The sequence below is a fragment of the Acanthisitta chloris genome, unplaced genomic scaffold (assembly GCF_000695815.1).
Source record: "Acanthisitta chloris isolate BGI_N310 unplaced genomic scaffold, ASM69581v1 scaffold285, whole genome shotgun sequence".
Lineage (NCBI taxonomy): Eukaryota > Metazoa > Chordata > Aves > Passeriformes > Acanthisittidae > Acanthisitta > Acanthisitta chloris.
In genome coordinates, this window is record NW_008675131.1 from 12,715 (window position 1) to 24,632 (window position 11,918).

The 11,918-nt window shown below is 54.6% G+C and overlaps 1 protein-coding gene across 1 annotated transcript; it reads right to left on the bottom strand.

The window, feature by feature from the left end:
• Positions 1–730: 730 nt before the first annotated feature.
• Positions 731–10,735, bottom strand: ANO9 (anoctamin 9; the record flags this gene model as incomplete). The annotated part of the gene is given in 23 exon segments (XM_009075572.1): positions 731–758; positions 1,323–1,519; positions 1,521–1,662; positions 1,857–1,979; positions 2,593–2,740; positions 3,033–3,185; positions 3,677–3,843; positions 4,023–4,120; positions 4,291–4,348; positions 4,505–4,616; positions 5,241–5,277; positions 5,367–5,531; positions 6,289–6,393; positions 6,631–6,713; positions 7,417–7,477; positions 7,786–7,882; positions 7,994–8,128; positions 8,735–8,817; positions 9,016–9,074; positions 9,607–9,656; positions 9,925–10,061; positions 10,323–10,439; positions 10,670–10,735. Coding segments are annotated over 23 exon segments (2,421 nt in total), but the record flags the coding sequence as incomplete, so codon positions are not given.
• Positions 10,736–11,918: the final 1,183 nt, after the last annotated feature.

The window sequence follows — 11,918 nt, forward strand, 5'->3', positions numbered from 1 at the left end:
GTGCTCTGAGAGTCCTGGGGGATAACAAGCTGTCGTGCCCAGCAGTGTGCTCTGAGGGTCCTGGGGGACAGCAAGCTGTCCATGAGCCAGCAGTGTGTACTGGGGGAAGCCTGACTGCTCATGTCCTCATGGGTCTTGTGTTTATTTACAGTTTGGTGGTGGTCATTGAACCATGCACAGCTGCCAGGGCTGGGCCAAGCCCAGAGCCAAACAGTCTGGATAACAAGGGCATTTTTCCAATGTCCATGGAAATAGCAGGTTAGAACTGCAGCCACATGAGAGTTGTGCTGAGGAGCAGTGTGGGGGAAAGCTGAAGGACTCACCGGTGCTGTAAGAGTGGGAGGTCATGGAAGGCAGTGGGAAAAGAGGCCAAAGTGCCAAAAAAGGGCTGGAGGGAGAACCTGGCATGAGGTAAGTGGTGTTCCCTGTGGGTAAGGCAGTGAGTGACAAGGACACAGTTCATCTCCTGCTGCCCTTGGGTTTGTCCCCAGCACCATAGTTCTGCTCCAGCTGCTCCGCATGCTGGGAAGGCTCTGTCCTGGCTTTCTCTCCAGACTGGAAAGCATTCTGCTCCTGAGAAGCCACTATCACATCCTCACTTCCCAGATGAAACTCAGCTTGATCCCAGCTGGACACGTGGCACCATGCCGTGGGGGTTCATCCAGCACCCATGGCACTGCCAGGCTGGGGAAGGGCTCCAGTCCAAGTTCTCCTCCTTGCTGAGCAGTGGCTACACCTCGATGGAGTACTCCAATATGCTGGGGGGGAAAGGAGAGAGGTGGTGGGGAAGGGAAGTGTCTGAACCGGGAGGTGTGGAAAACCCCTCTGTGTGGGAACAAGGCATTCTGCCAAAAATGACAGTAAGAAGAATGATGGACTGGGGGAAACCCCTGCTGGTGGGAATCCAGCTGGCAGTGGGAATGAAGAGCTGGAAAGCCCAGCTGGGACCGTGTGGCACATTTTGACCGCACTCTCTGCTCCTGCCAGGATCTTGGATGCCAGCTGGGACAGGGGACTGTGGAGAGGAGCAGAATGAGCCCTCCCCAGAGCAGGACTTAGCCTGTGTGGGACAGCAGCAATGTGGCAACCCAGCCTTTGGCTCTTGGTAATATTGATTCAGTTTCCCACTGAAATACTTAACTTTGCTTAAAGAAAAAGGGTTTAGATGGAAAATTTGGGCAAAATCACTCCTTGTATAACCTGGAGCTTTTCTTTCTCTGGAGGAAAAAGGGCTCTAGAGCAGACAGATCTGCAGCCTGGTGGCTCTCCTGCTGCATGCTGGACTGTCCCCAAGCCCTTAGCCTCCACAGGGTATCACCCACCTCAGATCCTTACGGAGCACATCACGTTTGTCAATCAGAAACTTATTCTTGACGGCCTGAGGGACATCAGGGATGTACCAGGCTGCGATCAGCTTCACACACAGAGCCACATGCTACGGGGAGCAGAGGCAGTCATTATGGGCAGTCAGGGGATGCAGCCCAGGCCAGGGACATGGACACAACCCCTTCCCCCTGCCCCAGCCACTTCACCTGCCCCAGCCTCATCCTGCCTGCCCGTGTGCTCACCTCGAAGAGGATGAGGAAGGCAAGCCGTGCTGCAAAGATGTGCCAGAACTGGACAGTGTAGCTGTAGTCATCAGCATTGCGATAGTCACGGTACCTGCAGCACAGCCCCATGGGTGCCAGTCCAGCCTGACCTGTGCCAGCTATCACATCCTTCCCTGGCTCCCTCTGGGGGGTCCAAGGGGAGCCCTGGCACTCCTGCTGTGCCCAGCCCTGTCCAGCACTTGCCTGTGCTCAGCTGCAGGCTGGAGGTCCTGGTGAGGACCATGGAGTGGTGGTACCTGCCCTCACCTGCACTCATCCAGGGTCGTGTTCCCATTAAAGTGTGGCAGCATCCTGGGCACCTCTGTCTGGGGCTCAAAGTCCTGGATGCGGAACACGGAGAGGCTGTGGTTGATGTATCCAGTGGAGCAACTGTAGGGAAGGACTGGATTGGTGGCCATGCCCTAACACAAAGCTGCAGCTCTTGTCTCTTCTGGGGAGCTCAAAGGCCCCTGATGGCTGCAAACCCCATCTGTCTGCAGCTTTTATTTCAACAGTTTCCCTGGTGTGTGGATTGTTGGGTGACCAGTGGTATATGGCTGTGCCCTCCCATTTTGGGGAAGCCTGAACACGCCTGGGGGTCTCCTCCCAACCCTCATTACCCATTTTCATCAAGCCTGGGGGAAGTGGATGTTTCTGAGACTTATGTCCAGTTTGGCTGAACTTGGCCAGTCAGCCAAGGCTTGGGGGAATAGAGAGAGGGCAGGAGAGATCATGTGCTGGCACCCCAGCAATCCTGCAGCTCCCCCATGTTAACACAGTGCCCTTTCCATTCAGGGCCACCAGTTTGCCCACCAAGGGGATGATGCGAGTGGGAGGCCAGCTGGGATGCTGATGCTGATGATGCCATCTGGAAACCCTCCTCTACTCCCCTTTTCCCCCACCCCAGTTTGGGGAACAGCTCAGTTGCCTCATGCTCTTGCAGCGGTGGCACTGAGGCAGGTGAGGACACCACAGGCAGGCACTGTTCAGAGACTGAACTCACTCAATGCCTGTGCTGTTCTCCCTCATGCAAGGGCTGTAGGTGTACTTGTAGACCAGCAAAGGAATGAAGTCGGAGGTGATAGCAATCACCAGCCCATTCCCGATGACAGCCAGGATGCCGATGGCCTCCAGGACCTGCAGCCAGATCCCTGTGGGACAGGAGCAGCTGGTGAGTCCCCTCTGCTACCATTCAAGGGTTGCAGCACCAGCCCCAGCCTTAGCTCAGGGCCAGGTTTGGCATGGCCAGGTAGAAGGAGGAGGTGGAGGCCTCCAAGCTGCCCCTCAGGCTCTGCAGGGTCTGAAGTGGTTCCTCCTGCCCCAACCCACAGCTCTCTCCATGGTCTTCCATCTCCTCAGGGGTTTCTAGGGACAGGGCTAAGCCCCAGCACCACTGGCCCAGGAGCCATGCTGGCAGGAAGCTGCTCCCAGGGCCCCTCTCACCAATGTCATTGGCCTTCCTGGGCACCATGCGCCGGTTCAGGTGCCTCATCTTGATGGCATCCAGGCGGATCTCAAAGAGGTTGTTGATGAAGGCCAACAGTGGTGCCAGGGGAAAGGCTGCCACGAAGATGGTGGTGAAGCTGTACTGGATCACTGTGAAGGGGAAACAGTGGGCGTTGGTGGGAAACCATCACAGATGGGATGTCACCCAGGGTCCTGAGCGCTATCTGGGTTTGTCCTGTTTGCGGCATGTCTCAGGGGGTTTGCAGGGGTGGAAGTTGGAGGTAGACCTGTCTTAGGGACTCCACAACCCCATGGGGACCTCTCACAGGACTGTTGGAAAGGAGGAATCTACAGGGCACAGATTGAGCTAGGCAGGCAGAGGGACCACCCTTGGGTTACAGCTTTGCCCTGGAAGGAGAGGAAGGTCCAAGGCAAGGCCAGCACAGCTGTCTGCTCTCTCTGTTTTGGGAATATCTCCATGATGTGCCAGAGCTCTTGGAGCAGGGCTGGGCATGGAGCCAGGGCTCAGAGCTCTCCCTTGCCTACGAAGGGGCTCCCCAGCATCTGGCACTCCCCAGCCAGGGAACACATGTGGTTCTGTCCCCAGCAACCCTCCTCACCCACCCCCCTGCCCTCCGTACCCATCTCCAAATACTCGTTGAACAAGCTGAAGACGTTGACCTCGTTGCGTTCATAGTTGCTCAGCCACTGCCTTTTGCAGGGATCCTCGGCCTCCTCCTCCTCCCCTAACATCATGTTTCTCTTCTTGGGGTGCTTGTGCTTCTTCTGTAGCTTGTGACGTGTCCAGCTGCAAGGGGACAGAGGGATTTGCATGGCTGCCTGTGGGACACAGCAGGGCTGGACTGCTGCTGGCACAGCCCCGGAGGAAGGGAAAAGAGGACATCTTGGCCCAAAGACCAGAGCTCCTCTCTATAAGCACTGGGACTCTGTCCTGGCTGGGCAGAAGCACCAGCAAGGGAAGCTTACGGGATGAGATACTCAGTCAGGTTGCTGATGGTCTGCTTGAGCAGCATGATGATGGCCATCTGGATGAAGAGGTCGGTGATGCAGCCGCTGGGGTGGCACTGAAAGGGATGAGAGGAGAGAAGTTGTGCCCTGCAAGCAGGGCCTTTGGGTCTGAGGAGCCCTTTAGGTGCTCATGGGGAAAGCTGAGATCCTCAGAGCCTCTCTAGGCAGGAGGGAAAGGAAGAAGAGTTGTTTGTGGGGTCAGAGAGCTCCATGGCAAGTGCCTCACCTCTTCCAGTCTCCACTGGCCAGCAATGCGCACGTAGTGCCCTGGGTAGCCATTGATCCTGAGTAAGGGAGCAACAACAGTGATACCTGTTGAGTCATGGCCCTCCTGGGGTCTCTGTGGCTGGTGAGGAGGGCAGAGGGACTGGACTGTCCCTAGACCCTGGGGAGACTTGGGGCCATACACCCCAAACCCTGTCTGTCCAGCCACCACTCACCGTCCCAGGAAGAAGGCGATGTAGATAAGTGAGGAGAAGTGTGTGAAGAACTGAAAGGTGAAGATCTTCACGATGAAGTTGTTCTCCTTCTGGGAGAAGCTCCGTGGTTTCTCTGGGGAAGGAAGCAAGGCCCAGGGGCTTGGTCTTAGAGCAGTGGGATGCTGCCCTGCTCCTCCTTGGGTGCCACAGCAACTCTCTGAAGGTTGGAAAGGTGTCTCTGCCCCTTGTGCAGCCTTCCCTGCCCTTCACCTGAGCCCTCTGATGGAGGTGAGCCCAGCCAAGCAGGGACTTCTCTCAGAGCCAGGAACTGGAGGAAAAGGGGCCCTTCAGGTGTGAGGAAATTCATGTGGTGAGCTCTCCTGGAGCTGTGTTGGCTTCCTGCTCATGGCAAGTCTCAGCCCTGTAGGGTGACTGTCCCTCCAAAACATAATGTTTAGTGACAGGTTAATGGTTGGACTTGATGATCTTAGCGGTCTCTTCCAGCCTTGATGGTTCTATGATTCTATGGATGTGGCTGTAGGACAGTCAACTGGCAGCATGTGGGCCATACATGAGCTGTGTGTTGGGGGGCTGCTGGCTTTCTGTGGGGACCTGTGTGGCTGGAGATGCCTTGTGATGGTGGAGGAAGGGAAGGGGATGGGAGCCTGAGTGTGTTTGGGGACTGAGGGGGTGCTGCTGGGCAGCTTGGAGCTGCAGGTAAGGGTGCAGGTAGTAGACAGCCCCCAGTTTCCCTTACCCAGGTCACAGAGGAAGAGTGCCACACGCTTGTTGATCTGCAGGAAAGAGGTACCCAGTGAGTGGGGAGGGCTGGTGGTGGAGGAGGCAGAAGAAGAACCTCTGCCCACCCAATCTGGCTCCACACCTTGGTCATGATGACAATGGTGATGTAGTGCAGCACAGCCCCCAACATCATGGCCACGGTGTTGGCCTGCTCACGCAGGAACTCCAGGTTGCTCTGGCTGAAGAGAGCTGTGGCAATCACGCGGAAGATGACAAGCGCGTGGGTGATGCCAATCAGCACCATGATCTGTGAAGGAGAGCAGTGGTGGGGTGAGGTGTGTGTGGGGACATATGCTCCATCCCACCTGGAGCACCAGGGTGCCTTCAGCAGAACTCTGAATGTGGCCCCAGAGGCAAGCCAGAACTCTTTGGTTAAGGGCAGGAGGTTCATGAGTTGGGTGTAGTGATAGGACAAGGAGTAATGGGTATGAACTGAAAGAGGGCCAATTTAGGCTGGATGTTAGGAAGGAATTCTTCACTGTGAGGGCGGAGAGGCACAGAGTACCCAGAGAAGCTGTGGCTGCAACATCCCTTGAAGTGTACCAGGCCAGGCTGGAACGGGCTTTGAGCAACCTGGTCTAGTGGAAGTTGTCCCTGTCCATAGCAGGGGGTGGAATGAGATGAGCTTTAATATCCCTTCCAACACTTAACATTCTGTGTCTCCACCTGAACCAGTCCAGACTCTCCACTGACCCACAGGGAAGAATGAAGACATTGAGATTTGCCTCTTCCTGCCCTCTGTGTTCCTGCCTTGATCCTCACTGCCAGAGCAGAGCCTTCAGCCCAGGTCCCCAAAGGGTGGGTGGCCTCTGCCATAAGCACAGCGAGGTGTGAGCATGGAGAAGGCCCTGAATCCTTGTGATGGGCATGAACCTGCCCTAAAAACCTGGTCTCTGCCTTTGCTCTAGCAAGAGGATGTGCTGTTTTTGTGGCAGAGTGGGGAGGGAAGGAGGAAAGCCCACGTACCCCTAAACCAGACCTTCCGGTGGTCACCTGGCACATACCATCAGCAGAACCAAGAGGAGGATGATGGTGCTACAGAAGTAGGAGTGCTGGTACCTCTGGGGTTCCTGCTGCAAATTGTTGATCAGCTGCACAGCCAGCTCCTCCTGGAAGAAAAAAAACATGGGAAAATAAGGATCCAGCAGTGCCCAGGGGTTCTGTGTCAGTGGACATAAGGGATGGGCAGTGCTGGACAAGAACAGGGATGACCACCCAGCCCACAGTAGTGTGGCCAAGCCTGATTGAGTTCAAGCTGGGCAAGGGGCTCTAAATTGTCCTTTCCAGGTTCAGGCAGATCCTGCCCTGCAAAGGCAAGCACTGAGCAGGAAAGATGATGTCCTCACCTCTTCCTCATCCCACCCATACAGGTTCCAGCTGGTGACCACAGTGGCCCTCTTCCTCTTCCACAGCTCCAGGAACACAGTGGCTGGAATGGGAAGCAGAGAGTGCAGTGACACTCAGGGGTGGCTCTGGAGACAAAGCCACCCCTCTGTTCCACAGAGCAGGATGGATCGTCATGCCACCACCCGACCTACTGGCAAACCAGCCTGGACTGCCCTTGGCCTGTGAAGGACAGGCAGACACTTCTGCACCTCAGTGACCTGGAAGGACCCTGGACACAGCAGTGAGGGGATGGTGCAGGTGAGTTTTCACTGAGGGTCAGGTTAGCTTTGGTGTCCATAGGCAATTCGGAATAAGGCTGTGGTAAAGCCAAATGAGTGTGTAGCTAAGGTGGCCATGGAATTCCATCACAGCAGGTAAGAGGCTGTGCAGTGATTTGGCAAAGTTGAGGAGGAACCTGGAGGTTCCTCTTTCCTGCAGCTGTGGCCACATGTGAGCAGTGCTGTAAAAGCCCAGCCAGAGTCTGCTGGGTGTTTTAGGGAAGCTGTGGTGGGTGAAAGAGTGGAAGCTTCAGGTAGGACAGGTAAAGAGTGTTTGGGGAGCTGGAGAAAATTGCCAGGGTGATTTTCATCCCTTGCCTCAGCTGGTAGAGAAGCTGGTGGCCCTAGAAGTGCAGGAGATAAGGGCTAAAAAGCCCCTGAATGGTGAATTTGTGTCAGTGTCCCATTTTGCACCTGCTCCCTCTCCCTCCCTCTGTGTGTGCTGGGCACCTAGACATTGGCACCTACCCCAGATGGCCATGAACATGGCAAATATGACTGTCCCCTCGTTGTCAATCATGTGAGTGATCTGGAGAAGATGAAAGAAGATCTTGATGGGGCAGTAAGGTACAGTGGCACCTCAGGGTCTGGGGAGGGGTCTCTGTGCTCAGCCACCCTCTTGCCACCCTGATCTCCCCTGAGACAGGTGAAGGTGCTGCAGGAGGGCAATAGCAAGAAGTGGCTGGACACTGGGGCTTATTACTGGTAAAATATTCCTTGGTAGTGATGGAGACCATAGTCTGGGGTGGGTTTTTTTCTAGTGCTATGGTAGCAGCATAACTTGGGATGTTTTCCGCATCCTTTCCCTTAAGCCTTCTTGGGAAGGGAGTTTCCTACCTTGGCATAGGTGCAGGTGTCAGAGAGGGACCAGTATGGACAATTCTGATCACAGAGTGGGCACATGTAGGTGGTGTTGGCTTCACAGATCTCCTTGCTGGAGAGAAAGGTGTAGAGGGAAGCAGAGGGGAGTAACAGTGCCTCAGAGCCATGTGTGCAGCAAAGGCTCATGAATAGGATGCCCCTTTGGCATTCCCAAGTGTCTTACCTCACCTGGCTGGAATTGAACACACTAATCCCAGCCACAAAGACCAACAGCCCAGCCACTGCAGCGAAACCCAGCAGGTAGGTGTACCAGCCCAGCCACACAAAGTACAAGGCCACCTTCTCACCAAAGTATTCCCTAGAGGAAAAGGTGAGACCGGGTTGGTGGCCAGAGAAGGGTCCAGATTGTTGGGGGTCACTAGGAAATGCTCTTCCATTCCCTGAGGGGCTTTGGATCATCAGTGTGACTGCATGTCTGGGGATTTTGGAATTGAGAGATTTGGCCCAGGTGAGCAGAGAAGCTACTGTTTCATGCCTCCAACTTCTCCTGGGCTCAGCCATCTCCCTGCAATGCTTCCATGCCCCATGGTGACAGTATCTTGATGGTTCTGGTGTGGGAAACGGGTTGGAGGTGTGGGTAAGAAATACTCACTGAGGGCCCTGCCTTCCCTCCTGGATTCCAGGGGAATTAACTTTCTACCAGAAGTCAGAGGTGGTGATGTGCTCCCTGACCTTTGTTCAATTAGAAACCCCAACACCTCCCCCATAACCACCACCCCAATTTAATACTCATGCTAAGAGCTTTGGAAGCTTCAGAAGTAGCCCAGTGCTCATGAGAAAAGCCAGATTCAAACCAATGATTTTAAAGACAATAGAGGAGCCTGGCAAAGGGCATCAGCTTTCTGGGGTTCAGGTGAATCCCCTTGGTTGCAAGGATCTGCTGTGCCTCTTCTGCCTGTGTTACCTGATAGACGTAATTGGCTGTTCACGACACATATGTCTCCAGCTCGCCCAACTGTCCTTTAGAATTTCATTGACCTCTTCTTTCTGGAGAGCAGAGAACAGGGATATCATGGCATCCTTAATCTCCTGCCCAGTTCTGAGCCTTCTGCCAGGAGCATTGTTGTGCCCTTCACCCCATGAGCTCTTGGTGCAGTGCAGGTAACCTCAAGGTCTCCCCCACCCCATCTTGCTCCTCCACCTCTCCCTCCTGTTCCCCCCAGGCTTCTGTGTGCTTGCCCTCACCTCATGCAGGGGAAATGCTGCCTTGAACACCTTCTTCTTCATCAGGTCAGGCAGCTTCTCTGGGAGCAGAGCACAAGGGAGAGGGTTAGTGAAGCTTTGCTCTTGCCCTATGTGCTCCCTGATAACAGAATCACCTCAAACCCTTTCTGGAGCCTTTGAGAGGACAAACTCCAAAATACCTGGGAGAGGCTGAGCTATCAAAAGAGATCAGCACTAATCCTTGTGGCAGTGCTGCCCTGTGGCTGGCTCTGGGAGCAAGCCAGGTGGGCAGGTCCTTTGAGATAGGTGGAAAGCTACCACCCTGCTCCTCCTAGGGTGTTGGAATTGGATGAGCTCTTCTGGGGACACAAGAGAGTGGCAGTAGGCAGCTGAGGTGAGGAGTTTGGGGTGAGGGAGCAGAGGAGCTGCCAGTTCCTGCAGTCCAAACCTTCCAGCCTCTGGGTGCAGCAGCACATCGACTTGTCTAAGCTGTGCCCTGGCTTTCCCCCCTTTTCCATTCTCCCTGGGATGGCAAGGCAGCTGGAATGCTAGGGGCAGGAGCCTTTCTGCAGATCTAGGCTGAGCATCAGCCCTATGATCCCATTCCCTTACCAAAGTCAGGTGTCACTGTGTTCTGCAGGATGTAGTGCACAATCCGTATCCTGAGCAAGGAAAAAATGTAGTTAAAGACTGTTCTGGGATACAGATTTGTGTTGTGTGGCACAGTAAAACACGGCAGAGAAAAGGACTGGGTGAACACCAATATCCAGAGAAGAATTAGGGGAAGAAATGGAGAGCTGGCTGTGGACAGCAAGACCCTTGGAAGCTTTGCATGAGGGAGGTGCAGGAAAATTCTGTGGAAAATGGGAAGCCCGTCAGAGCTGTGAGTCGAGCTGGGAAATGGATGCTGGAAATGAGCTCAGCACCCACCTGGTGGTCGCTGGGATGCTCTGCCGGCCCCCGGGGGTTTGCACCCTGTTGTCAGGGTTCATCAGAAGACACTGGTATTTCCGGAAGATGTGCTGCGGGGCATGGACTCCATAAAACAGGTGCTCGTCCTCAATTTTCTAGCGGGGGAAGAGGAGGTCTGTTAGAACAGAAGCAGAGGGGCAGGAAAGGGGCAGAACTGGAAGGGCCAGGGCTGTGGAGATCTGAAGCTGGAGGCTCTCTGCCCTGGTTGAGCAAGCAGTTTATTTTCCTGATGGTGTGACCAGCTCTGTGGTTCAGGGTGCTCCAATCCCCTGGGATGCAGGAGTCCCAGCCAGGTTTGGATCCAGGTACCATAACATGCCAAATATCTGCTGTCTTTTCCTCCCACAGCCCCTCACCTTGATGGTGAACCCCTTCTTGTTCAGCTCATCCAGGAACTTCTTCCTCTTGATCTCCTTCTCGCTGCCCATCTCATGGATGTCACTAACCAGGACGAAATCCCACTTTTCTCCATTCTGCCCACAAAAAGACCAGGGAATTATTAGGGGCAGTAAACTGTCAGCTCTCCTTCTTGGCTCCAACCTCTTGGAGGTCTGGACCCTCATAGTGGCTATGTAGAGGGGAACTGGGAATGAGCAGGAGAATGGGAATGAAGAAACCAAGGCAGCTACTGCCCTGACGTTGCCCCATTCCCCTCTCTGAGCTGGGCTGGACTCACTGTGGGTGCAGATGGAGCAAAGCTTACCGGGGAGACAGAGGGTTCCATGTCCTCCGCAGGACAATCCCTCCAGGGAGTCAACAGAATTTCATCCTGATGAAAAGAAAAGCAGTGAAGGGAAGATTTTGGCTCTCAGGCTGATCCTGGGTTTTCCTCTCCCAGCAGATTTGAGGGGATGCCCAGGGAGGAAGGCAAGAGCAGGCTTGTCCAAAACCTTCTCCCAAACACTCTTGGTCACCAGTCTGGGGTCTTCCTGAGCCAGACAGGGATTTGTGTTCAGGGATGCTGGAGGGGATGCTGGAAGGAATGCTGCCCACAGGGTGTGCAGCCTCCTCTAAACTCAACAGTGTCCTCAGGCTGTGGGAGAGCTGACCAGGAGAAACAAACTCCCTCTGCTGCAGACTTTGCTCCTTCTTGTCTCCCCTGATGCCCTGACATTTGTGCTGGAAGAGTGTCAGCACTTCACACTCTCTCTCCATGCTCCAGTGTATTTTACAGGCTTTAATCAGCCTTTTCCATTCCTCAGTTGTTTCCATCAGAGAAAGCACTATCAGCTTTTTGGGGAGGGTGAGGAAGGCAGTTTTAAATTCCAGTGAAGGCAGAGGGGGGCACAGATGTTTGGAGACTGCCACAGCCCTGCAGCAAAGCAGGTGAAAAAAAGTCCTTGGAAAACATATCAGATGCCTCAGTCTGCAGCCCAGGAACAAAGGGGGAGGATGAGCTGCTGGGACAACCAAAGAATATCCCCAGTTGGAAGGGACCCACTAGGATCATAGAGTTCACCTCCTGGCCCTGCACAGGACAACCCCAAGAATCCACGTGCCTTGTTCAAATGCTGCCTAAACTCTGGCTGTTCCCTGTCCACCTCCTGTGTATCACTGGCTCTGGAGACAACAGCTGTGCAGGTGCCAGCACAGCTCTCACCTTCACTGGTTACAGGTAATTGCACTCAGACACACGAAGGTGCAGCTCTGGAGGAGCACAAAGCAGGGAATCATAGAATCCTGGAATGGTTTGGGTTGGAAGGACCTTAAAGCCCATCCAGCTCCACCCAATGCCATGGGCAGGGACAACTTCCACTAGCACGGGTTGCTCCAAGCCCCATCGAGCCTGGCCTTGAACATGGCCTTGAACATCAAGCCTAGCCTTCCTGGGATGGACCAGTCACAGCTGCTCTGGGCAATGTGTGTCAGTGCCTCACCACCCTCACAGGGAAGGATTTCTTCCCAATATCCCATCTATCCCTTCAGCTTAAGCAATAAGGTGGCCCTGTGGA